At 49.7% G+C, this 27708-nt stretch overlaps 1 protein-coding gene and 1 long non-coding RNA gene across 12 annotated transcripts; both read right to left on the bottom strand.

Moving 5' to 3' along the window:
• Positions 1–3463: 3463 nt before the first annotated feature.
• LOC141949916 (uncharacterized) lies at positions 3464–18530 on the bottom strand. 11 transcript variants are annotated; one of them, XR_012630889.1, is made up of 7 exons: positions 18282–18530; positions 16006–16098; positions 11144–12855; positions 10852–11014; positions 9576–9704; positions 4664–4719; positions 3464–4481 (listed from the first exon to the last, which is right to left on the bottom strand). It is a non-coding gene; the product is annotated as an uncharacterized LOC141949916 (long non-coding RNA). The 11 variants fall into 11 exon arrangements; XR_012630894.1 differs by lacking the exon at positions 18282–18530 and adding exons at positions 4955–5007; positions 7324–7445 and having other exon boundaries at positions 11144–18271; XR_012630885.1 differs by having other exon boundaries at positions 11144–16098.
• Positions 18531–21444: 2914 nt separating this feature from the next.
• On the bottom strand, positions 21445–24441 carry EGR1 (early growth response 1). The gene is made up of 2 exons (XM_074883708.1): positions 24042–24441; positions 21445–23739 (listed from the first exon to the last, which is right to left on the bottom strand). The coding sequence occupies exons 1-2, from the start codon at positions 24274–24276 to the stop codon at positions 22442–22444; spliced, it is 1533 nt and encodes a 510-aa protein (XP_074739809.1). The 5' UTR covers positions 24277–24441; the 3' UTR covers positions 21445–22441.
• Between the last annotated feature and the right edge of the window lie 3267 nt (positions 24442–27708).

Here is a 27708-nt window from a genome sequence, read left to right as displayed (position 1 = left end):
CACTCTAACCCTTGCTCCATCATCTCACTATTAGTTCTATTTAAACAGATGATATCAATGACTTCCAATGTGTCCAGCAATACTAGGGAAAAAAAACAAGATCCCATCTTCATTAAAGCCAGGAAAATGCAATGCCTCTAGAACGAAAAGAAAAACTTTAAGTGTACACTATTAAACCATTTTACCCACCCCACCCAGTCAATACAAAAGTACTTAGCTGAAAACAGACCTCTACAGACCAGTGTATTTCATATTATATACACTGCTAAACCTTGACTGATCCTGAAAGTCTTACCTCAGGGACCTCTGTTTCTGTGATTATCAAAACACACCTACCCAAAGAGCTTCAACAGCTCAATATCTGCTACTGACTTAAAGAACACCAGAGCACTCAGAGAGGCCCAAGAGCAGAATAACGTCCCTGAGGAAAGGCTGTAGCTCATATACCCCAGGCCCCACCCACCGCCCTGACCACAATCACCTGGGAAAGGGGAGGGGTGAACCACCAGAAGGCATAAAAGCAGCCAGGGGAGCAGCAGCAAGTTTTCTCACCTGCCTTAAGTTTACAGCATGCAAAATATTGATTGAAGAAAGCAACCTTTATTAGAAACAATATCTGCTCTTTCACTACATCTATTGCATCAGTCACGTGACTACAGTACCCACCACGCCGCTACATGCGGCCGTCCCGCCCTTCTGACCCTGCGGGGACACCGTCCTTCACACCACCAGCCCCGTCGCCCACGCACCCGGAAGCCCGGCGAGCGCAGCCCCGCGCGGCTCCGGGGCCGCCCGGCCCCGACCCGGAGCGGCTTCTGCCGCCGGTCCCGCCGCACCGCCCGGCCCCCACCGTCGCGGCTTTCCCCGGCAGCCGCCAGGCGACGGACCGCGCGGCCCCGCTCCCCTTCTCGCTGCTGCTCCCTCGGCTCGCACCGGCTCCTCCTCCAGCACCGCCCCGGACAGGGAGGGGCCACTGCCCACAGCCTCACTGCCCGCCCCGGGGGCTCCTCTAGCCCGGCCCACGCTACATCTCCCCCCAGCCCCCGCGGTAACTATAGCAACCAAGACCGTTATTAAACGCCTAAAGTGCCCCTCAGTCCTCCGAACTCGGAGTTCTATGAGCTGCCAGTCCTCCAGTCCCGGTAACGCAGCTGCGCATGCGCGCTGGGCGGGGGGGGGGGGGGGCGGGGGGGCGGGCGAGCCAGCGGGGGGGCGGAGCCAGGAGCCGCACATGCGCACTGTGTGGGTGCAGCCAAAGGGGGCGGGGCCATGAGCCGCGCATGCGCAGTGGGCGGGGGCGGTGCCAGCATGGGCGGGGGGCGGTGCCAGCGGGGGCGGGGGGGCGGAGCCAGGAGCAGCAGATGGGCGGTGGGCGGAGCCAGTAGCCGCGCATGCGAGCTGGGCAGGGGGCGGAGCCGGCGGGGGGCGGGGCCATGAGCCGCGCATGTGCACTGCGTTGGGGGGGGCGGATCCAGGAGCCGCACATGCGCACGGGGCGGGGGGGCGGAGCCAGGAGCCACGCATGCGTGCTGGGTGGGGGCGGAGCCATCGTGAGCTGGGGCGGAGCCAGGAGCCACACATGCGCACTGGGGGGTGCAGCCAACGGGGCGGGGCCAGGAGCCGCGCATGCGCAGTGGGCGGGGGAGGAGCCAGGAGCCGCACATGCGCACCGGGCGGGGGGTGGTGCCAGCGTGGGCAGGGCCGGAGCCAGCGTGGGCGGGGGGCGGGGCCAGCGGGGGGGCGGAGCCAGGAGCAGCAGGTGGGCGGTGGGCGGAGCCAGAGTGGGTGGGGGCGGGGCCAGTAGCCACGCATGCGAGCTGGGCAGGGGGCGGAGCCAGCGTGGGCGGGGGGCAGGGTCAGGAGCCACGCATGCGTGCTGGGCGGGGGGCGGAGCTGTCATGGGCGGGGGGCGGATCCAGGAGCCGCACACGCGCACTGGGCGGGGGGGCGGAGCCAGCGTGAGCGGGGGCGGAGCCAGGAGTCACACATGCGCGCTGGGCGGTTAGCGGAGCCAGCGTGGGCGGGGGGCGGGGCCAGAAGCCGCACATGCTCGGGGGGCGGAGCCAGCGTGACCGGGTGGGCGGAGCCAGAAGCCGCGCATGCGCGCTGGGCGGGGGGCGGTGCCAGGAGCCGGGCATGCGCTCTGGGCGGGGGCGGAGCCATCGTGGGTGGGGGCGGGGCCAGGAGCCGCGCATGCGTGGTGGGTGGAGCCAGCATGTGCAGGGCCAGGAGGCGCGCATGCGCGCTGGTCAGTGGACAGAGCCAGCGGGGCGGGGCAGAGCCAGGAGGCGCGCATGCCTGGTGGGCAGGGAGGCGGAGCCAGCGTGGGCGGGGGGGTTGGAGGCGCGCATGCGCAGTGGGGGGGGGGGGGGGGGCGCGGCCGCCGAGATATTTCCGGGCTGTAGTACCCGCTTCTGGCCACACCGTGGGAGCAACGAGCACGAACGCGACGGCGCGAGCGGGCACGCCCGATCGCCGGGCTGCAATAAGCGATTTTTAACCACTCACCTGGGACAACCCCGACAGATGATCCACTCTGGAAAACTGACCCGTACCGGATAATCCTCACCAGAGAACCCCCAGGAATGCCCCTCCAACAGCCAGCGTCTCACCCCACACTTTCCCCAAATTGGATCTGGGTTTGGTTTTTATTTCTGTAACATAAAAACTGGGGGTTTTGTGCTTTTCCGAAATACTCCAGTTCGTTTTTTTCCAGCACTTTTCCACATCAAAATTGGTGATTTTTGGTTTTGTGCATGAAAATGGGTTTTCTGCTCTCCAGCTGCACCAATCCAGGCAGGTTTGGCTTTCCCAGTAGCCCCAAATTGAAGGTTTTTTTCCCCAAAAAACCTGGGTTTTTTTCCTCCCGTTGCAGACCCTGAATCAGGCTGCATGGGGTATTTTTGTGCCGTGGCAGTGACACAGGGCTGGCCCGGTGGTCAGGGGGTTAACGGCCGCCAGGCAAACCTGGCCCGGGGGGATCCGTCGAGCATCAAGAGACACTTACAACAACACACCTGAAAAACAAAAACCCCAAATCCTATTCCAGCATCTTGAAAAAATAACACAGAAGAAAGTTCCATCAGAATAAGGGACAGGATAGCAGTGGAGCTCAGGGAGGACTCTGTGTGAACAGGTCAGCTCCACATACAACACACCCTGGAAAGGCCAGAGCAATTTCAACTCCTCAAATCACCAGCAAGGCCGATCGATACGATCCCGAGCACATCCTGCCCATAAAAGCAAACGCTCTTGCTGGTGTCGGAATGTCTCATCCCGTCCTTACAGCAGGGCTGCAGGGAGGGAACTCTGCGAGGCTGCAGGATGAGGTCGTACCGTCATCACAACCTATGGCTGACGGATCCGCTGCGACCCTTGCGCTGCTGCTGCTGCTGCACATCCTGCTTGCTGGGTCAATAAAATCAGAAGTGAAGTGTAAAACTTTAAAGAGTAAAACAAAAAATAAATCTCAATAATTTCTTTATACTAAGAAGGTGTGCATATGTTTATATATGTCCAATAAAAATACTTGTAAGTATTTTCTTTTTGCATTAAACTTACACAGCTGTGAACTGATACAACTAGATTATCTCCAAAATACAAAGCTGTAACTTGACAAGGGGGTTTTTTCTGTGTTCCATAATTAGGAGAGATGTCTGGCCAGCTGCACTGCTCAAGACAGACGCTGATGAACTGCTAAGGAAAGACGCTACTAAAGGTGATACAGAAATAAAGTACTTCAGAGCACCCTGTCAAAATGGCAGGAAAAAAACCCCGTAATAATCATTTGCCTCTTTTTTTAAAGATTTAGAACAAATAGCTTACTGCTTAAGTACACCTAAGAAATTACATGCTATAGCTCTTTGGCAGTTACCGTTTAAACAATGCAAGTCAATTTGTAAATTATTCAATTTTAACTTTTTTTTTAAAAAAGTTTTATTTCTGATAGAAACATCAATGAAAGAAGATCCCCCATATGGTTTTACTTCTGGGGAAAAAAAAGAAATAAAATCCCCAGTACTGCAATACATAAGGTTACCAAAAAGGACTGGCAGATTTGCTAATGCTTTTGGGTGCACTGCAGAGGAACATGTTTTTATGATATCTCGACTGTCACAACTGAGAAACCAAAGACCAACGATGCCATCAACTTTTAGAAGACGTGCTGCCCTTGGGTCTTTGGAAGGAAATTGACTTTTTTTTTTAAGACAGTCTTTTTGGTGATGACTTCTACTGTCAAGTACATCATCTCTGAAGATCCACTCTGATGGGAAGTTCAGAAAATGAAGCTTCTTTGAATGAGAAAGATTTCCATTTTAGAAAGTCTCTTTCCAACTGAAGTCAAGATTAGACACTGTAGGGCAGTGGTCCCTGATCCCTCAACTCAGCTTTCAGAGGGCTGGGGGCCTGAATCCATCCTCAACAAAAACCACATCAGCTAACCAGGATATTCCTGCAGCTGCCAGGTTCCTCTTCATCATCTGCAAAAAAAAAACCAGTGCCAGCAGTCAGTATCACGTCAGCTGACACACCTCTGCCACAACACCTTCCTCCCCAAAAGTACCATGGCTTTCCGCACAGATTCCAGCATCGGACACTGTGGTCATCATGGCTTGTGGCACCTACAATACCATAAGACAGAAAAGGCCAACAACCACCTCACCTTCTTGGACCGCTCATTGGCATGCAGCTTCGCCCCTCTGAGCCTATATGTGGCACCTGCAAAAACCAAAGCAAGAGACACATGCTGAGATACTGCTTGAAACTGCAGCCTGCCCACACAGATTCCCATCTCCTGCTCCTTTACTTTGGCCGCTCACCCACCCTGCCTCTGATGTTTACATGTTGCCACGTTGAGGCTTGTGTAAGACACAAACAACAAGGGATGCTTCTAACTTCACCAAGAATACGACACCTGAAAAATAACTACTTCAGCCCACTAGTCATGGCTCACCTTGCCCGAGTCACCTCCGGTGCTGATATCCCACTTCGCTCATTGCTTCGCACCTTCAAAATAAAAAACCCAAACCTATAAGCTAGTCATATACCCAGTGGCCACAACTTCCCTCCAACACTATGCGCTGACCCACATTCTGACAGTGCTCCGCTCGCTGCCTCTGTCACTCTTTGGTGCGCATATTATCCCTCTGCATCTGACAAAATATTAAACAAGTCACCTGGATGCTGACTGACAGCTTAACAATTCCAGAGGTCTTGATTCCATTTAGGAACATCTATAGTCCAACTACAGTCTGCCATTAAAAAAAAACAAAACCAAAACAGCATTAAGCCCTACACACATGAGCCTTAACACCTCTGAGATTCCATCTGTTCAACTACCACTCCAGCAGCCTCTCCCAGATAGCTCCGGTCATCCCCTTGACATCCTTGCCTGCTGGTGAAGGCTACTTGCTCTGAGATGCCTGTAGAGTCTGTACCTAAAGAGTCCAGGCAAATCAACATTAACTACAGACTTTACTTTTATTATTGCCCTGACTGACATTGCTGTGCCCCCGGGCAGAGCAGCTTCAACCCAGATACACGTGCAGACCGACAAGGCAGAGACCAAGAGCACTCTGAAGAGCACAAAAAAATAAAATCAAAAGGGATCTAAAGTGCTACAAGAGTGTGGTGGGGTATGCAAAAGGACTCAGAAGACATTGTTATAGAGGAATTAGGAGGGGGCAGAGTAAGAAAAGAACGCACATAAAAAAACACCTGGAAGTAAGTCTACCATGGGGCTCAGTGTCAGTACACCTCCTCTTCTCTTGCAACATCTTAAGAGTCATTAGCAGACCAGTATTCATTAGTCCAGTTGGGAAGGGTTGACTCTTGTCACTGTCCTTCAAGTAGGAAGTCACTAAGCAGCTGCCAGCCTCCCTCTGCTTTTTCCTTCAGGGATAGGATTCAGATCTTATGTTTGAGAGGAAAATCCTGCTCTCGTACATCTGTGCTTCTGTCCACCCCTAAGGCTAAAAGCCCTACAAGAAACTTTCGCAGTTCTTAGGTCACCCGCCACTTCAGCAGTCTAACTGAAGAGGCTGCCCTTCCACTGTATCAAAGACCTCAGATCCGAACACACAGGTGAATGCTTGGTGTCAAAGGGAGAGGTTATTGCAGTGATCCTAACCAGGAGACTATTGTATATTAAGGAGATAATGGTCCATATACCAGTTAATGTAAGAAGGAACGGGCCTGGCGCTGTGCAATGCTGCAAATATAGCTTGGTCTTCAAGCCTGTGTTGCGCTGCATATATCCCTTGTTCACAGGATAACCTCAGCCAGCTAATTATAACAAAGGAGCCTGTAGACAGCACCTGCTTGGCAGTGGTAATTACACGTCCTTGTCTCTATCAAAGTGAAGCAACAAGTTCTCAAGTGAACATCTTTTTGTTTGACAGTAGAAATTATGAAAGGCACTATTTTGTTCTACGAAAATCCTGTAAGAGCTCGAAAGACCAAGCTGTCAGTGGAACCTCTCCACAGATGGGAACTGCACCACATGCCATGCCCTGATCCGAGGCCCCTCTGACCACATGACTCGGGGTTCCCAGCATCTGAAGGACAGAAGATTATCTACACCATCCTCTTCTTCCTTCTGGTGTTAGCTTCAACAAATGGAATTTTAATCAATACATTATATAGTCTGAGTGCCTTTCTTGCAGGGATCACAAAGAAAACTATGTCCAGTGCACTACAGGTTCAAATACCAAAAAAGGGTTCCCAGTGTACTCTTTAGGGCTTAAAGTTTATTATCTAAGGATTTAGACCTTTCCATTTAACAGTAAGTCATCAACCCTGAACACCAAAGTGGTAAACTGTAAACCTTGGAACCCAAATGGTCGCTGGGGATTTGAAGTTTTCAGATGAGGTTAGAGTTTAAATCCTGTGCCCTGATCAGTAAATGAGCAAACTGCAGACCCTGACTGGTAAATAACAAGCCCCACAAAATAAAGTAATAAACCATGGCTCCTGAGTGAGAAGCCCTCAAGAACAAACTCCAAACACTAAACCTTAAGTGAAAAATACTAAACCTCCAGTTTTTAACGCAGTTTAAAACACATCTGAGTAGAATCCATTTACAGATCCAATGCTTCATCACAATTCAGTACTGAGGCACGGTCAACACCCGCTGCAAGGTTCTAGGCTCCCTTTCCCACCAGATCTGTCTGCATTCCTAATCCTTAAGCACACAGAGGTCTTATTCTCCCCCCGATGCCCTGGTGGCCTACACAGTGCTCTGCTCCCTTACCTTGAACCATCTACAGCACATACCCCTGCATATGTCTTTGTGTTCTGATTCTGGCCAGCACTCGAGCTTACCAACTTCCTGGCGCCTCCTCTCTCATTGATCCCTACACTGGTCCCCTGCTCTGGTAAGCAAGGTCAGACTTTTTTCTTCTGCTCAGAAGTAGTGACTGTCCAGTCTTATGTTGCCAGCTCATCTGTGAGAAAACACACATGCAGAGCTCATCCCAAGACACCCCGCTGTACAAAAAGGACTGCTGAAATGCTTCACCTCCTTAAGAGTGTCGTTGAAACTTTTCTAATGAGGCAATGGTTTTATGTAGATACTACATGTAACATGTTGAACAAAAGTGACAGCCACCCCCAAAGAGCCCTTAACACAAAAAGTGTCCTCATCATGCCAAACTGTGTCAGCATTAGAAGTTTACTGCCTCACCTTTCTCTGGACTCCTATAGCAGCATTAGGTGGCTCAGTAGAAGTTATTTTTGTACACGTGTGTCAGGACATTCAAAACTGCTGTATTTGGTAGCCATTAACTTACAAACACTGTTACGTGCCCATGTGTTGGATCACTAAGCATACAGAGAAAAGTTCCATGTGCTCTGAAAGCAGCAAGTTAGGGACAGACATGCCACCAGACACCATGCATTCACTTTGTGGTTTATTTCTTTGGAAAAGGTGCTCACAAGTGTTAATTCATTGTTTTGAACTACTTCCTAAAAGGAAAGAAATTATTAAAAATGCATATGCTAAGTATGCTTTGAAGAGTGAAGCTGATGGAGAAATGCATAGAAGCATTCAGTGTGGGAAGAATTAATACTTAGTACAAAAATCATTACAAAAAGAACATCAGAAAATCATTTTTGTATGTTCCTTTCCTTTTCTCCTCCCTGGATTCAAAGCTTCTTATTACAACCACAAGGTTTAATGTCCTGAGTCTATTTGGGAACATATTCCTAAAAGGTGCATAACTGGCTGGGAGGCAGCATCAAGGTACAAGAGAAGTTAGATGTTAAAATGCATATACTTCTTTGCATTTTTGAAGCACTGACATTTATTTGCTGGTTAATCAAACTGACATAACACATGATGACAAGAAGTGGAATAAAAAAAGCTTACTTCCCTTTTGAATAAGGCAGAAGACAAAAAATGACCTTTGGGTTAAGGCAGTAATCGAGCTTTCTTTTCAAAAAATAAAAATAAAAGACTAGCTGTTACTTTCTTTATCCCCAGCCTTAGCCCCTAGCCTTTATGGCTCTCACCTATCACTATCAAGAGGTGTTTGGCTCTCCTAACTGCAATAGTATTAGTATTTGTAATCAGAAAAAAAATACGTATTTCTTTTCTAAAATCTTGCCTACAGAAACTCTTCATAATGAAACAAGGAACCCCCAGTATCAATACAGGCTCGGGGATGAAGGGATTGAGAGCAGCCCTGTGGAGAAGGATTTGGGGGTACTGGTGGATGAAAAAACTGCCTGTGAGCCAGAAACGTGCACTTGCAGCCCAGAAAGTCACCCATGTGCTGGGCTGCATCCAGAGCAGTGTGGGCAGCAGGGCGAGGGGGGGGATTCTCCCCCTCTGCTCCGCTCTCGGGAGACCCCCCTGCAGTGCTGGGTCCAGCTCTGGAGCCCTCAGTACAGGATAGACACAGACCTGTTGGAGCGGGTCCAGAGGAAGTGGGTCCAGAGGAGGGACACAAAAATGATCAGAGGGTTGGAAGATTTCTCCTATGAAGTTCAGCCCGGAGAAGAGAAGGCTCCAGGAAGACTTTATTGTGGCCTTTCAGAACTTAAAGTGGGCTTATAAGAAAGATGGGGACCAACATTTTAGCAGAGCCTGTAGCGATAGGACAAGGGGTAATGCCTTTAAACTAAAAGAAGGTAGACTCAGACTAGATATAAGAAAGGAATTTTTTACAATGTGGATGGTGGAACACTGGAAGAGGTTGCTCAGAGAGGTGGAAGATGCCCCATCCCCAGAATTCAAGGCCAGGTCGGACAGGGCTTCAAGCAACCTGATCCAGTTGAATATGTCCCTGCTCATTGCAGGGGGGGGTTGAACCAGATGACCTTTAAAGGTCCATTTCAACCCAAGCCATTCTATGATTCTATGATTGTAACTCACAGCAGACCAAACAGTCAAGAGCCACCAAATGATGCTGATAATATCTTTTCAACAGGCATCACCTGCGTTCCTCAGCATTCGAAAACCAGAAATAGTTTTCGTCCTTCCCCAGCCATACTACAGATCTGTCAGGGAAAATAGAAGGATGAAAATTTACTGCCTGTACCCAAACTTTTTTTAAATAGTTTCCACACAATACCTTGTACAGTGACGTTCTGTGGCACAGTCAGGGCTTCCATATACTGTCACACTACCAAAGCTTCTAAACACAGACCAGGATTCTATACAGAGCTATTATTTCTTCAAGAGCCATCCCCGTCATAGATATCTGCAAAATACAGTAAGACTGTTTTGAAGCTTTCCCCTGCTGCCCCCCTTTCTCATTAACTTTGCTGCACTGCTACTACAGGAGTACTTGTAGCACCATTGTGAGCAATATTAGCTCCTCGATTTGGAAGTCTTATAACAAGGCTCTCAAGAGCCCTGGCTGGCTTGGAGAAGACAAACAGTAATACCGAATTTTGAGTTACTAGATCGATTTACTATCAATTGCTGAAAGCTCAAACTTTAAAAACACAAATATCATCCATGAATATGAAAACAGTGCAGAACTTCAAATTAAAATCTGATTTACCAAAAAAAAATCATGGTCTTTTTAGTAATTTTCACTTGGTAGCAAATCTTTATCATTATATGACCAGCTATGGTTATGTATATATGCAGTTCAACATGGAGAAAAACTTCTGTGAATACCCTCATGTTTTCTCCACTGCACGATAAGCACGCACTTAACGCACAGACTACTAGATCTCAGTGCAAGATGAAGAAATTAAAGAAAAAATACTGAAGTTTTAATTCCCCCCTTTTCCATTATCTAGGATTAAAATTCATCACGTTCCACTAAAAATGAAGACTCTGAATACAATTTTCCTTCACAGAAACTGGATGTAAAATTATTCAGCATTGTCCATGTATAGTAAGCACAGGTGTATACAGTTTATCACATAGAAATTCTGCCTGAAACAGAATGAGTAATTAGTTTAGCCATCGCAAATATTTAAATCATCTAGCAGAGGGAATTCAGAGAAATCCAAGGTAAATTCATCAGTGCTATGGATGAAATGAATACCCTCCTATGACAGCAGCACTATTTCACTTTATAATGGTTTAGGTGGTGGACAAGCCTTATGCAGGCTTGTCCTCCTCCATGCCACAATGGATTCCATCCTTCAAATAAGCTTTCATTACAGGGCAGCTACAACATCTGGCAACGCACCACAGAAAGTTGTAGCAAATGCAGTATGATCGTACAGTGTTTCATGTCTGGAGTAATTTAAAAGCACAGGGTGCAGGGTGTCCCCCACTGCAGAAAGACTATCTGCAAACATAGTTTTGTTTAACTCACACACTCTTTTTTTTTCCAGCTTTGTCCTTCAAATTGCACGTAGAAACCTAGCTAAGGCTTAGATTCTCACCTTTCAGAAACCATATGGGAATTCAGCAGTCAATTTGCCACTATGCTTCCAAATACGTAGAGATAGCCAGGCCTCTTCACATATCCTCACTGCTGCCAGAAGGCAGACTCTTGTTTAAAGACAGCCTTTCTGATCCAAGTTTCTTCCACTGGACTTCTTTTAGCTGTTGAAAAGACCTATATAAGGACAAGTGTTCCAAGAGGCACCAAACAGTTCTGACTCTCTCAGATACACCTGGGTGGTGCACACAAATGTGCAGATGAAGGGAGAATAAAAGCACTTTTTGTCTTACCTAGCCTCACTGGAGATAGATGGGCATCCCAGACTTCAACATGCAGTGAAGTTACTTAGTGTTGCTTTGTCCCTTCCCCAGATACCAGAAGCAGCTTGCCTAGTACTCCTTAAAACAATAATCTACAAGTGTGGAGTTTACACAGTGCCTCACAGAGCATCTTGGCTCTTCTGGCTGTTGCCAACTGACAGTAGGAATGAACCATGAAAAGCAGTGTCAGAAAATAGAAGTTATAGCCTTCTAGATATAACTCATGCTCTTTATGTTACGCTCCAAAGACATGCATTCCAGCATTTGTCTCCAGGCACCCTGAACTAGAAAACAAAACAGCTTTCTACTCCTTGCAAGTTCCAGGAGGAATTGGGAAGGAGGAAGAAAAACGCACACACAAATGGGAAAAAAAACCAAACCACCAAACAAACCCAAAACCAACCAAAATCCTTAGTCTCAGATTCCTAAAGGAAAGCAAAGGAACCCAAACTGCATAACTTGACATGATTGTTTTCATATTCAAGACTAGACTTACAGTTACAAGGTCACTTAAGCATTATCAACATCGGTATTTCCTGGTAAGAACATCCAAGTTGTTTTTGTTTCTAAACATAAGGTGGCAGCATAGGGACACTAGTAGTATAAAGCCTATTAGCTCCATCTCTGAGAAAGCCAAACAGTTCGTTACTCAAGTATGACACAAGCCACTCTTAGTTATTTACCAGAAATCTCTAAAGCCTGCACAAAAGAACTTTGAGCATAATTCTTTCATCTACTACTACTTGACTATGTGTGCCCTCAAACACAGTCGTAAGCTACCACCACCCTAGAGGAAATGTCAGGTAGCCAGCCTTTCACGTCCGTGAACAGATGAGACGCGTTAGAGTGACTTTCCTTCTCCTCTCTTAGAATCTCAACAGCCCCTACTAGAAAAGGCATAAAAAGCAGCCCTAAGAAAACCTCTGGAAGACCTTTCTTTCTGTACAGCATTCCTGCTTCAGAAAAGGAAGCATGTTCCCTGCTTCTAAGCATTTGTCTCCTTCAGACAGAAGAGCTTATAAAACCCAACTTGCAAGAACACTGTGTGGTTTGATATTTCTAATGGAACCTATACGCATTTACATCTTGTCAAATTCTGTTTAAGCAAAAGAACATCCTCTGGTAGATCAAGAAACAGAATAGCAAAATGGCAAAATGTGTAGCTAGCTAATTGGAGGAGGCATTCAGGTTTGAATCTCTCTTCTAGATTACTTTACTCATTCTGGGTAGAGCCAATTTTGTTCTCTTTCGGAGCTGATTTCTGTTTAAAAAAAAAAACCCTGAAGTTTTTATTATTTTATATATATATTTTATAAAACCATCCACCATCTTTGATGATTATGGGCAAAACCTTAGCTGTGCTGACAAACTTCCATTATCATAGCTTGATCACCTAAATAACTTGGATGCAAGACAGATGCCCGTGCAATGGGGAAATAAATGGTTATTATGACTCCCAGTATCACCTCCATCACATCACATCAATCAAATGGGTTCCAAATCCGTTGCACCAACAGTTGTTGAATTACCAGCCCCAGGAGCACAGGACACAGGCAGTGCAGCATCCTCATGAAAAAAGTCTGGATCTTGAGGCCAAGGAACTCCAGCAGAGTGTTCAACAACACCTTCGGTAACAGCAACTTAAGCTGCTAACACCTATCCTGTGAATGAGGAAGAAAGTTCTGTGGAAAGAAAGTGCAAGTCTAATATTAGACAGGGAACGTTTCTGCAGCAGATCCTCCTCAGGAAGCAAAGGCTTTGTCACTGAGGATACCACCTGAGTGCAGGGATGCTATCATAAGGGAGACTCGAGGTAGGCTGTAGTGAAATGCAATGTGATTATCAGCAATATGACTACCTAACATTGTGACTTGTCAGCCAAGTGCAGAAAATAGGAGCTGAAGAGGAGTTTGGGCAGACTCTTTGGAAATGCCAGGAAAAAAGGAGAGCTTCTGGAAAGAAAGCTTAGTCTGTTAAAACAAACAAACAAACCTGTCAGCGAGGCCTTAGTCTTCAATTTCTTACTTTGGCTAAGGCCTCCCTGACAGGTTGGTTGGTCAGTTGGTTTTGTCTGGGGCAGGGGGGGTTATGCTCTCACTACAAACAGAAGACTGGAAATGCAGAGTGACTGTGCATGGCTAGAAAAAATGGTGCAAGGAAGAGGGATTCAGAATCACTAGGAACTACAGGAATCTTTAAAAATAGAAGGACCCTACACAGGAGGCATGCTCTTCATCATAAGCCACATGCAGTCAAGATGCTTACATTTACAATGAAATAAATTTTTTTAAAAGGCACAAGAGAGTTTAACCTAAGCATCACAGAAAAGCCAACCAACATGAAAAAGCACACAGTTTGGGGCGATAAACACCAACCTTTGTATTTTCCTAAGTAAAGCTTAGAACAGCATTCAACAAACACAAGAACAGTTCAACAACCTTGCAAGAGCAACAAAATCCAGATATCTACTACAACGGGGCAGTTTCAAAAAGGGAGTTAAACTTCTTTATTTTTAAATAAAGAGAAAGTAGTGGTGCAGATAGAAAAGTAAAAATATTTTCTAGTGACAGGAAAACTATTTAAAGATATCATATCAGCAATCACGCTTTATTGCCTGTTAGGAAAGGCTAAGAACCAATCCAAAATAATTATTGTTATGAAGGGGAAGGACAACATCCCTCAAAAAGTGGAAGTTATGCTGAAATGCAGAAAATAGACATGGTCACAAACTGTCATATTAAAACACAACAGGGCAGGCCAGAAATAAGGCTTGGGGAAAACAACTTGTAGACAGGAAGTGAACCGATGACTCCTTTCTCAGCCGTATCGGGGACTGTGAGACTATCAGAGTTCATAAGGCCAACTGACGGTCAAAATGTAAGGAGTGCACCAAAAGCGATTTTTGCACCCATTTTGTTTCATACAAACTTGCAAAAGTTCCTGTGCCAAAAACTTCCTCTATAGGAGTTGCATTACAGAATATTTTAAACTGAAGTGTCTGTAGGGTAGATTACAGAAGGGATTAAGATATCAAAATTAGTAACAACAAGTCAATAGACCATATGTTATCTCTTCAAATGCTCAACTTGGAGGATGAAATAACAAATATAGTAACTATGGTGTTCTACCTTGCTACCAGGGGACTGGATGGTACCATACATAACATGAATTTTTATAAAGGTTTCAGAAAGCTTCAGTCTTATAAATCCCATTCCAGGCATGCTAGCAGAAGCATACTAGTAGAAGTCAGCTAGAAAAATTAGTGGGCACATGAATAACTAGAAAATGTAGATAAAACATCAGCATAGTTTTTGTAAAGGAAATTCAGGCCTGATAAATCCTTTAGAATTGTTTGGAGTAAGCAATGAGCATGTGGACATCTACTGTGTTGGGATTTCCAGAAACTGTTCAGTACAGACCCTTGCCAACAGTTCTTAATATGTGTTGTGTGGGACAACAGGAGCAGATTCTCCCCCAGAGAAGCAACTCATTAAAAGGCTGAAAGAGCTGGAATAAATGGTCAATTCATAGCTGGGCAAAAATTGCAAGTAGCCTCATGCAGAGATCTCTGCTTAGCCCTAGGAAAGTATACTTACAAAGGATTTTAAAAAGTCAGGTGGATAGTGAGGCGACAGATTTCTAACAATTTCCTCCTGTGTAGTGAAAAAAATGCCCTTATAGAGTTGCTGCAGGGGCTAACAACATTGTGGGAACAGACAGTAAAGCTGCAGATTAATTTCAGTGTGAATAATGAAAAAAAAACCCAAACCCACAAACAGGCACAGGGGATGGGGATTCAAAGTTTGAACATTACACATTATATGATGGTCTCCAAGAGAACTGTTATGATCCAACAAAGATCTTGATAATTAATAGCTTTAAAGGCTCATTGCTCAAAAGCAAGATAGAAGGTTTTGAAACACTTGGAAAAGAAAACACAGGAGGGGAAAAAAAATTTACATCACAATTAATCCACATCATTCCTCCATCTTGAATATGGTGTATGGTGCAGGCCTCTACCTGTCAGAAACAAGACAGCAGTATGATAAGTTACGTAAAAGGATGATATGAGATACAGATCACCTGCTGTACAAAGCAGACTCTGCTTCTTCAACCAGAAAGAAAGCAAACTGGGAAAGGAGTGACAGAGTTCTGTAGCTATTGTGCAAGTGGTATTATTCCCCATCTTCTATAATAGAAGTCTTAAGAGGCGTCAAATGAAGTTATGAAGTAGCAAGTTTAAACACGCACACGCCTCTCTCTCTTCATGCAGCACCTGAATATGCTAAAATTCACTTTTCTGTCAGATATTGTGAATGCTAAAACTTTGTATAGCTTAATAAATCACTTAGACAAAGTTAGATGAAATGTGCAAAAACATGGGCTCTAGCTCATTAAATTTATCAGTCACAGGTCACCATCACCAGAATAATATTCCAGGGCTAAGTCAGACAATGGACCAGAGACTGAACTTCTTTTGATTGACAGTTCCTTTAACGAATGTCATCTATGTTTCCTTGCTTATTAACTACTGTATTTTAATGTAGTCATGCTTTTTAAAAAAGATCATCATGTGTTCACTTTATGACCCCAAAGATCTCTGGCATATTACAACCAGAGTTACGACACCTCAAGTGGCCTCGTTTTGTCCACAAAAGGCCCTCCTCCTTGAGGAGAAAGAGGAGATCTGTGGACAGCTTCTGCCATGAAGTTCAGTGCCTCAAAGCTGCCTTCCAGTTCATTTGAATGCAGCTGGAGTTTCTTATAATTCTCAAGCTTATTTACACAAACAGCAGTTAAGAATCATGGCCAAGACCTTTAATCACAAGTACCTTAAGATCAAAATGCTGCTGCTATATATTTTCTTCAACTTTGTATCAGATTTCCAACGACATGTAAAGATATGTCCAAGTCCAGTTCTCCAGCTAATTAGGAAGAAACCTTTTAGACAGTATTCTAAGAAACACTGTTGACATTTTGTTCCAGGAAATTTGCAGTAAGATTTACTCATTGCGTTTGTCCATTTCCTTACACTCCAGTGTTCTTTCAGGTATTCCAAAGACAAACATGGTCAAAACTATTAGAAGTGGTAAAACTAAACTTGTTTACTCCAGAGTGTTCTTCCAAGACTTAATCACACTTCTTTGACTGATGTTTGGGTTATACCAAGGTGTGTTTACCTTATTTTGAGGGTTCCCCAAGACTGCCATGACTAGAATTGCTGTATATGCAAACCTGGAAGCACAGTTCCAGACCACACTCGTAGAATGCCATGTGTCAGAATGCACCGGGCAGCTCAGTGACTTCGTACACAGCTGGGCACATTCAGGTAGATAACCTGAGGACTACCCATGGCTGTGCAAAGGAGTGCAGTAATTGGGATAAACACATTTTAGATGTTCACTATGCAACATGCTTTCAAGAGCCCCTAAAGCCATCCCCAGTTAAACTTGTCAGATTGAACAATAGCCACCACCAGCTAACAACTAATGCTCAATCTGCCTAAAAGTTTTAACTGCATCTTTGCAAGAGGCTCAAGGCATTCACCACCTTTTAAAGATCAAATCAAACTTCTGTCTCCCTGTCCCTCCAACTCTGATATTTGCAAGTCTATTTGTGATCAACAGGTATATTGTTACAGGGGAAGCCCACTCTCATAGCAGGCAGGATAACAGAAGTCAGGTCATATTACTCAGGTCAACCTTACAGAGAACGCTGGATAGCAGAACTTTTAGCTACTGACACCACTAGTAAAAATGTCATTGTGTATCATCATTTGTGTTTGCAGATACAAAAAAAGTAGTATGAAAAGCTCACAAGCAAAAAGATACGCCAATATGCTCATTTTAAAAAAAAAAAGTTCAAGAAGCATGTTTTAATAATGCTTTTTGTAGTTAAGGAAGTGAAATGTATGTTTGAAAATACTTCTGCCAAACCACCCATCATTTTCCTTATGGCAGTACCAAAGAATTATCCGAAATTGAAGCCTGCAAAGTGATAGACACTGTGTATAAGCATCAACCTCTGTTATTTAAGAGGAGAGTTTCATTAATGAAGTCTAGCCCATAAATCATTAAAGGCTATCAGTCAAGGTTGAATTTTAAAAACAAAGTCACTTTGACTACTGCAGAACAACTTAACTATTCAAGAAGTTCTTAGTCTTTAGCAATAGCTCATATTTCATCCTAGAGTCTCAATGCACTTTAAAACATGTAACCTTCCTTCTAGGTCTAACTAGTGCTTATTAGAACTACATTCAGAGAACGTACACAGGTAAAAACATGGACTGTTTAGCTCAAGCATCACACAGCCAAGCCCTCTTCATAAATATATTATCTCCACTCATACCTCCTGAGAATGCTAAAGGCTATTGGGCCACAAATAGAAAAACTTTGAAAGGAACAGCCACTTTTACGGAAGAGTCAACAAATACCCTAGCCCTACTTAACAGCTTGCTTTAGAAGGTGCCAAAGACATCCTTCATGAGCCAGCCTTCAACTACTCCACCCAGCCTTACTCAAACTGACAATGGTTGAGGGTTTGTTTGGGGACAACTTTGCTAAGAGCATCTACTGCAGCTCAGATCACCTTCAGTCCCCAACTGCCAGTTTAGAGTCTACAAAGTTATTTTTCTTGGGGTTACTTGAGGTCTTGCTCTGATGCACAAAATCCCTCCCTGTGGTGCAGACCTGTACCAGGGAAAGCACCAGAGGTGAGAAAGGCCCATTCATCACGAATCTCTTCACTCCAAAGTCTCTGCCTACAGCTCTCTATTCTCCTAGTTAAGTGGCATCTCTTCAGTCAGCCAGGGCCCATGACTGACTTGGTAAAAGCAATTCACAGTCACAGCAGAAATAGCTTTAACAGTTACATTTCACCAGTTTTACATGGATTCTCCAGTAGCATTTCCAGAACACAACAGGACACAGCTCAACAGGCCACACAGGACATCAGAGGGGATACTGGGCTCTTTAAGTGTGCCCGAGCTAATTTTTATCTCCTTTTTTCTAAAGGGAAAGAAAAGATTTAGTTTTTCTAGTGTAATTAAAGCACAAAACAGCCTCCTAGGCGAGGACTGCCACACTTCCCCACATCAATAGCAACTTACGGAAAGGCTCTACGGAGGAGAAGCCTGGGCGGACAAGGGCACCGGCCTCCTCCCGCTCCCCAGCTCAAACCGCACCCGGCCTATCGCGGAGCCGTCCCTGTCAAAGGAGCCGCAGCGGCCCAGCGAGGGGCCGCTGGAAGCCCGTCCCTGCCCTCCCGCGGCCCCTGCGGCGGCAGCGCCCAGCCGCGGCTGCCCGGGGCCGCGCTGCGGACGGGCGGCCACAGGCCCCAGGCCCGCCGCTCGGCCCGGCCCGGCCCGGCCCGGCGCGGCGCGGCGCGGACGCCTCCCCGGCCCAGCGCCGGCAGCCGGGGCGCCCCGCGCAGCGAAGGGGGCGGCTCGGCGGCGGGTCCCAGCGGCGCCGCGGCGGCCCCGGGAGCGCGCGGGCAGGAAACGCCTTTTTTGGGCCTCGGAAGTGCCATAAAAGGCGCGGAGGAAGCGCCAAATAAGGGCGCGCGGTTCCGGCCGCCGCGGGAGCGCCGCTTCCGCTTGGCCTTGGCCGCCCCGCGGCCGCGTGACATGGCCCCGCCCGCCGGCGCGCGCCCGGCGCTGGCACAGAGCCGCGCGGCCCCGCGGTGCCCCCGCGAGCCGCCAGGGCCGGAGCCGGGAGCTGGGCGGCGGGGCCCGGCCGCGGGCAACGGGATTTTCTGGCAGCGACGGGGAAGGCGAGAGGCCGGCGCTGGCGCGCACGCGTTTCCCCCCTCCCCCCCCCGCCCCGCACTTCCTGCGCCGCTTCGGGGCTTCACCTGCGGGGAGGGCGAGGGGTTTCCCTGGCCGGGGCGACGCCTGCTCTTCCCCTGGGAACAGCCTTGACACCGGCCTGTCCTCCCAGGTAGAGCAGGAGCAAACTTTTTCACCGTCAGAAATCCTGTCTGCTTCAGACCAACAGCAAACAAAAAGACCTTGCAGAAAACGTACAGTCAATGCTTTTTCAACCCTGAAATTGTCTTTCATTGGACGGGATGAAGGCCATGAGAAGAGTGGGAGCAAAAGACCCCCTGCGTTTTGTTTCGTTTATGTTATAAACGGGGATGGCAAATGCGAAGCATAAGTTGCTGCAATTTAGACCAAATGCTAAAGCTTAAATTATGAGCACTGTCTAGGAAGTTACACCAAAGGGTATCAGCATGGAAGTGGCCCTAGTAGGCATATGTCAACAGCTTTTAGAAATTTTTATTATTTTTTTTCCAAACCAGAGGCTCCATGGTACCGGGGAGCTTCCTGCAATGAGATGCAATTCAGACAAGTGACTGTCCCAGCTGGACAGGAAGGGTCGCTTGCCGGCTGTTACAGGCAAGCTACAGTGCTCAGGTCCTGAGCCCTTCCCTCCGAACACTGCTGGCTCGTGCTACGCAGCTGTACTGCTTTTTGAGTCAGGGGTAATGTGGGGCCAACGGTAACTCTACGCACCTGGCCCAGTGCCCCTGAACATCCCTGCGGGGGGGACGCTGGTACCTGTGGGCTGCCTGTGACCAGTGACCACAGCTGTGGGAGGCCAGAATTCTTCCATCTAAAGGGACACTGCAGCACCCTCAAGACAAGGCCTAAGGAGGTGAACAGGGAGGAGGGGAGAGGGTTAGGGTGGATTTCTACAGGCCTCCACAAGTTGAAAGGCTCTACCATCCCAAAGTGGAGAAAGCACAGGGCAAGTAGGACCAGCATTTCTTTGAGCTAGACACGCCTTGCAGAACCCATCATCTCCCTTGCACCGCTGCCTTGGCACCCACAGGCCAGTCCTGTGCGCGAAGGTGGCTAGCCAGATGTCAGAGACGTGCCCTGCTGGCTTTCATTCTTGTATAGCCCTGCAACGCTGCCTGACTTGGCCCACTTTGCACACAATACACCAAACAGCACCTATCTCCTTCTTTGGGCGTGGCAATTACCGTCATGGCTCATTTCTGTACAAACTGCTCTGGAGAACCTGGGGCACCCTCAGGCTCATCAGGCATTGCCTGAGAGCCCACTTGGTCAGTTTTTAGCACAATCCCAATTCCAGAAGGCTAGACCAGGAGTTAGCAGAGACTAGCTTGAAAAGACAGCAACATCTACAGCTTCCTGAGGCAGGGAAGTGCAGAAGGGGGGGTGCTGATCTCTTCTCCCAGGTATCCAGTGACAGGACAGGACACATGGGAATGGTTCAAAGTTGCATCAGGGGATGGTCAGATCATCCTGCTAAGGACAGTCATCCCCACCTCGCTGAGGACAGTCCTGCCTGAGGGACGACAGACTGGGATTTACCAACTGCTCAGCTGCCAGAATTGCTGCCATTTGTCGGGGGTGGGCTGCATCCCCAAGAAGGACTAGCCCAAGGGCTTCAGCATGTTGCCTTTCCTAGCCCGTGGGGTCAATTTTGACGAGCAGTAGAGCATGCTGCATCCAACAGAGACTATTTGCCAGTTGATGCTCTGCCAGGTGCATTCATCAAAGCATACATCTGCATCCCAGCTCCTCATAACCCTGAGTGTAAGTGACTTGTAGAGAGCCCACCTGAAAGGCCTGGCACCAGAACCCTCCTCTGCACCTGCACCACTAGTTCTCATGGATGCAAACTCCTCTGAGTTTGCTCTACAGAGTTCACATACCCCCTGAATTGTATTTCAAACCACCACGTAAGGAAGTGCTTTCCTCCTACAAATGCTGAAACATCCGTGCTAAAGGCTACCAGCCCCACACGCTTCAATGCCCTACGTTGTCAAGGAGGAACTTATGACAGCCTTTAGATGAGCAGGGCTACCTTCCATCAACCAGCCGTTTGGACCGAGCTTATTGCATATCCAGACTAGAAACTGCTCTATTATCTTGCCATCCAGCAAGATTTCTGACTACCTGTGAACGCACAGTTGAGATTCTCATTTTCAAACCTAATTTTCAGCACTAGGAGAATTGGTTTTCTTCCTAACATTAGCTCACGTGCTTCTGGAGAAGCCAGAAAACACGAATCATAGCTACTTCAAAAGAGCAGGTGATACACCTAATGTAAGGACTTGTGCGCTCCGTCCATGCCTTTGCGAGCACCTGGACTTAAGAGTGATTGGTCTCCCCTCCTTTCTTTAAGAGAGTATCTCTCCAAAAGACAAGCAGCACTTGTTACTTCCCAGCCACTCAAGGAGTCAGGGATGCTGCAGCACAATCTTCCAATGTAGCAACTTAAAGGAAAATGTGGAAGTCGGCACAAATTGATATTTTATTTATTTTTTTCCGAAGGGTATTGTACACCAAATATCCCATTGGCAGGAAAGCGCATTCGATGTGTTTAGAAGCCAAACAGTCACTTTCATTTTAACAAACACAATTACAAAGTAAAAATAAACCACAAAATAATGAACCGCATGTTCATAACATACAAAAATTGCTGCCTACTCAGTAGGTAACTACAACATTCCAACTCCCGAATATATATATATATAAATTTACATTTTTGTAACAAAAATAGACTTTGAGAGGTGCGGGGGTGTGGTTTTTTTTTTGCTTACATTCCATCCCCCAGGGCTTTCTCGTGCTCCCCTCCCCACCCATTGCCTGCTTTCCCTTACATTCTTTGAGTAACATCCCTTTCACTTTAAGGCAAGATGCAAAGCATCCATTCACACAAATGCATGACGTCAGCAAGGCTTCACAAAAAGGCACCAAGACTTGTAACTTTAAAAACAAAACTTCTGCCACACGTGAGTGTCTCATCAGGTGATATTTACACAGCATCATTCTAACATGCTCAAATACAGTAAGTGCTGTTCCCAAAGAAGTTTGAAACTCATTACAGCATTACCACGGAAATAGAAGTAACATTTACAAAATATGGCCCTGCAAACTCCAAATAATACAATATGGATATGCAAAGATTTTTCACATCAATAGTACCTAAAGGAAAGCAAAACCATGGCACATGTACAATTTACATTAGCTACATACTTAATCAAAAGTCCTTTCTTCCTAATAAAAGACTATTGTTTACGGGGAAAATTATACTGAACTTATATCCACAGTCCATGCAAATTAAGTCATTCAACGGAGGTGGAAAACTTAAACGGCAGTTGTTTCAGGCAGCTGAAGTTTAAAGAAAAGTTAAATAGCCTTGCAACGTATGGTGTTGGGGGAGTAATTGGAGACTCCGTGTCTGATAATACCAATGGAAAAGGTGAATTCTCCTGTTCCAGAAGGTAATCTCAGCAAATCTCAATTGTCCTTGGAGAAAAGGCTGACGTCATGTCTGAAAGTGCTGAGGTCACCTGTGAGCTGAAATTGTTGGTGACCCCTGGAGATGAGAAGGAGGTGGCCACTTGGGTCTGAAAAGTGGCAGTGCCAGAGGGATAAGTGGTTGCTATAGAAGGGGATGGGAATGTGGTGTGCGCAGGGGAGGGGTAGGAAGAGGGAGCAGGGGAGGAATACACTGTGCGCACTGGCGAGGGGTAGGTGGTGGCAATGGAGGAAGGGTAGGATGTAGTCACAGAGGACGAGTAGGCAGGAACTGGGGAAGCAGTTGAGACTGGAGCTGCCTTTTCCACCTTCTTGTCCTTCTGCCTAAGGTGGATTTTTGTGTGTCTCTTCCTCTCATCACTTCTGGCAAACTTTCTGCCACAAATATCACAGGCAAATGGCTTCTCTCCTGTGTGCGTGCGGATGTGCGTAGTCAAGTGGTCGCTCCTGCTGAAGTTCCGCATGCAAATGCGGCACTGGAAAGGTTTCTGTCCCGTGTGGATGCGGATATGCCGCGTTAGCTCATCGGACCGCGAAAACCTCCGGTCACACGACTCCACTGGGCAGGCGTAGGGTCGCTCATGAGGAGGAGTCTTGCTGGGACGATTTGGGTATTTCCTCATCCTGCTGGGCTTGATCAGCTGGGACTGATAATTAGTGTTGAGGGTCTTCAACTCTTGGGAGCCAGTCTGAGTAGCAAATGCCTTAATAGTGGACAGTGGCGTGAGGGAAGGCTGCTGTGCTCTCGTCTCAAGGGTTGGGAAGGGCTTCTGCTCAGCTGGAACAAGACTGAGCTCACCCTGCTGCTGAGGGAACAGGTAATCCGGGATCATTGGCACCTGAAAGTTGGTTTTAGCAGTTGGATAAGCTGGAGGTGGATATTGGATGGGGGCTCCAGAGGGGTTGGGAAAGGACTGGGTCTGCGGTTCGGGGAAAATGTCAGAGCTGGAATTGGGAAAAGTTGGTGCAGCCGAATAGATTGGACTGTTCTCGCTGGCTTGGACAGAACAGCTCAGAGGGGGGCTCTGCGAGGAGGAGGATGGTGATGATGAAGAAGGTGTAGAGGTGGGAGGTGCATTAGCCATGCCAACCAGCCCACTGACGAGGCTGAAGAGGGGCTCTGGCCATAAGGTGTTGCTACTGTTGGGGGCCGGCTCTAGGGAGAAGCGCCCGGTGTAGGTTATGGGTGGCAGCCGCGTCGTTTGGTTGGGGTAGCTGGTCTCTGGCAGGGCTTTCTCGTTGTTCAGGGACATCTCGGGAAAAGTGTCTGAGAAGAGAAGAATAGCGATTACTTCCAGCAGCCACTGCAGCTGCTGCCCGTGCTTCGCGAGCCATCCCCACGCAGCGCAGCCCCAGATCCTTGCTTCTGGTTAATTAATAATTGAGCGTAACATCTTGCAGCGCCGCTGGCAGGTCTCCAGCAGCAGCGAGCCCGGAGCCGCTGACGCACACAGGAGAATCCCCCCGCGCAGCCGCCGGGACGGGAGCGCCGCGGCGGCGCGGAGCCCCTGCAGGACCGGCACCGGGACCGGGACCCCCCGCCCGCCCAGGCCAGGGCAGCGCGCTTACCTGCAGCGAGGTGCTCGAAGTGCTGCTCCCCGGGCTCCCCGGCGGCGCCGAAGCCCGCGCTCTCGGGCGCCCCGGGGGGGGCAAGGAACTGCGGGCCCCCGCCGCTGAGCAGCATCATCTCCTCCAGTTTGGGGTAGTGAGTGTCCATGGCGGGGGGCGAGTGCGGGAAGGCGCCGAAGGGGTCGGCGATCTGCAGCGGGGGCAGGAGCTGCATCTCCGCTTTGGCCGCGGCCATGAGGGCGCCGGGCTCGGGCTCCGGGGGTGGTGGCGCGGCCGCCGCGGGCCCGGCGGACGGGCCGGCTGCGGCGAGGCGACCGTCGCCTGCTGCGTGCCCCGCGCCGCGGCCGCCCCGACGCTGGCCGCTGGAAGCGCCCGGCTCCCCACCCGCCCGCCCGCCCGCGGCGCCCGGCTCTGCCCGCTGGACGCGCTCGGCTCCCCCCACCCCGCAAGCCGCCTCTATATATCGGGTCCCACCGGCCGCGGCCCGCCCCGGCCCTGACGTACATGGCCATATATGGGAAGCAGGAAGCCCTTATATGGCCGCGGGCCGGAGGACCCCGCCTGGCGTCAGCGCCTGGCACCGGGGAAAGCCGGGCCGCGGGGGCCTCGCCCGCCCCGCGCCGGGAGCCCCGCGCCCGCTGCCGGCCCGTCCCCCGCCACGGGCAGCGCCGCCACAGCGCCGCCGGCCGCGGGGCGCCCGGCCCCCGCCCGGCCCGGCCCGGCCGCCGGAAGCCCCCGCCGCGCTTCCATATTAGGAAACACCCGTATAAGTCCCGGTTCCGGCGGAGGCTTCCCGCTCCTTATATGGCGGTTCCGGCAGCGGGCGGGGCTGCGCGGGGAGCCCGAGCGCCAGGTTGCGGCCGGGCCGCGCGCCCGCCCCCGGGCCGCGGGAGCGCGCGGGGCTCTCGGGGAGCGCGCGGCAGAGCCCCCGCTCAGCCCCGCCCCCCCCCCCGGCCCGGCTCGCGCTGCTCGCAGGGGCGGGGGGGGCCGCGGGAGCGACCAGCGGCGCCGCGCGCTCGGCAGCCCCGATGCGGAGGCGCTTGGCAGGCGCTGGCGGCGCGCGCCGGGCGGGGGCTGCCCGCTCCAGGAAAGGGGAATCTCCGGGACTCCGGCGGCCGCCGGGAGCGCCCCGCTCCGCTCCGCCCGCTGCCGCCGAGCAGCGCTGCCCGTGGCGCCAGGCCGGGGCGGACCCCGCGCGCCGTCCTGGCGCAGCGGCGGGGGGGGGGGAGGGGGGGGGGAGGCTGGTAGGAGCAGATCCCCGGGCACCGCGCAGCCGGCCCTGGCGCGAGGGAACGTGACAGCGCTCGGGGCCCCGCTCTCGCGCCCTTGGGGTTGTCCCGGGACGCGGCCGCAGCTCCGGCCTGGCCTGGCTCGGCCTGGCCTCCCCGGCTCCGTACGGAGCTGAGGGCAGCGCGCGGGGCCACGGGAATTGCGCTTCCCGGGCCGGGGGGGAGCCTCCGGCGCTATAAATAGGCGCTCGACGCGGCCGCCGCCCCGCCCCGCGGCCCCGTTGCCGGCGCGGGGCTCCCCTGACGCCGCGCCAGGCGGCACCGGCGACGCAGTGCGGACGCAGTGCGCGTGCGCGGCCGCCGCAAGGGTTTCCCCGCCGCGCGCGGGGCCCCCTGGGCGGTGCCGGGAGCACCGGCCGCGCCCGCGCGGGGGGGCTCCGGCGGCCCCGATCCGGCTGCGCCCGCAGCTGCGCGGCCGCCCCTGCTCGGCTGCGGCGGGGAGGCAGCCGGGCCCCGCCCCGCCGCCGCGGCTCCGCGCGCTGCCTCCGCCGCGGAGACGGCCGGGGGGCGCGGGCGTGCTCGGTGTCCCGGCCGGCCCCGCATCGCTGCCCGCAGGCCCCGCGGCTGGCCGGCCCTGCCCCGCGGAAGTCCTGGCGCAGGGCTGCGCTGCAGCTCGAGGCCGGGCGGTGCCCGTGGCGGCGGGACGAGGGTTCTGCCGCCCTCGGGGTGTCGGTTCGGGTTGCGGGCACGGCAGGGCCCGGCCTGCCCGCTGGCGCAGTTCCACACGGTTTAGGCCCGCTCGAGGCACTGCTGGCGCTGCGGTGCTGCGTGTCGGGCCGCGCCGTGCCAGCCCCAGTGTGCGGTGCCGCCCGCACCGGTGCTTTTCCACCCGAAACTCCGTTACGGGCCGCAGCCGCACGGTACCGCCAGGAAAAGACGCAGAATTCCCCGGCTGATGTGCAGCCTGGGTTCCTCACGGGCAGCTCACACGCACCCGCTCTCTGGAGAGAAATCGTTGTGGTTTTCACATGCCGGTGCACTAGGGCAAAGCTCTGGTTTGAAAATGCGATTCGGCGCTTTTCCTTTTTTAACAGATTCAAATATCTGCTGCAGGTCTTGAGAAGTCCCGGACGCAATAGTTAGAGCTGGGCTCTGGTTTCCACCAGCATGTCACAGTTTGAAGCCCTGTTAGAAAGGGCAGAGTAGCAGAACTTGATTTTTTCTCTAAACACTGTAGTTTATTTTGGCTCCTGAGCATCTCCCTAACACGGCAGAAACCATTGCATCCCCCCTTTTTCCCCTTCTCTTTCAAGAGCAGAAGGAACTTTATGTCAACCGGTGTCTGCTTCCCAGGGAATCTCACTCATCCACCCTGTATGTTAGGCCCAATACTCCTTTTTAACTGCAGTACGTAAGTCAGAAAAGCTTTTTTTTTTTTTTTTAAATCTGAAATCACAAAGAAAGAGATGGAAAATCTATTGCTTGCTTTCTTTTCAGTTAGCTTAATTTTTAGCAATGTAATTCTAATTTAACAATTCATATGAGAGAAAGCAAAAGCCCTAATTCAGAGCTGCAGACAGAGCAGGTAACCCGCTGGAGCTGCCCTGTTTTGCCCCACATCCTCCCCGTCCTGGGGAGGCTGCCTGGCCTCAGTGACGTACGGGCAAGGCAGCCGATGCTTTACAGCCTGGACCCTGAGCTCGGGAATTGCCTGGTGTCATTCACACACTGGGACAGACAATGTCTGCTAGTTTTCCAAACTCGTGTTCCGTTTTCTTTTTCTGAATACAACATTAGGTCTCTAGGAACTACATTAAAAGAATTAGACTTTTACTACTGAAAACCAAAAGCTGTTTAGTTCATCGAAGCCAGACATTTGTTAGACTGAGGGATGTTGTGGTCAGACTGGAAGTTGTGAATGAAAACTTTTGTAGTAAGTGGAGCCTCTAGCTATTAGAATAAGATAATATCTGTGGTTTGTTTTCTAAGTGGCCTAATTTGACTGGCCAAAGAATTCGCTAATATAGATCAGTATTTTAAAAATAATATCTTTCCAAAATGGCAGTTTTTAAATAAATTTATAACAGTTCCCTTAATGCTCCTAGTGAAGGCACAAAAGTGTAAGACTTTGCCACTGGATCAGTCACAATCCTTTCTGAAAGTTTAATAATTTTGGTAGTGATTGTCTAATGAATAAGCATGTGTGATAGTCTGGGTTTCCTTCAAAGTCCATCATCATCAAATGTACTTGTTGCCTCTCAATACATTTCAGTGAGAGGAATGCTCTTCCAAGGACACAGAATGAGGAATGCTGTGGGGTGAGGGAAAGAGAAGTGAGACTGGGGTATTAGCTCCGTGAATGAAGCGCCCATCTCAAATCACTGGAAAATGCCAGTGTCTGCTGCAAGTTGACAGAACACTACAAACAATCCACACTA

The sequence above is a fragment of the Strix uralensis genome, chromosome 14, assembly GCF_047716275.1.
Source record: "Strix uralensis isolate ZFMK-TIS-50842 chromosome 14, bStrUra1, whole genome shotgun sequence".
Lineage (NCBI taxonomy): Eukaryota > Metazoa > Chordata > Aves > Strigiformes > Strigidae > Strix > Strix uralensis.
Note: the sequence above shows the minus strand (reverse complement) of the source record. Positions and strands in the feature narration are given on the sequence as shown.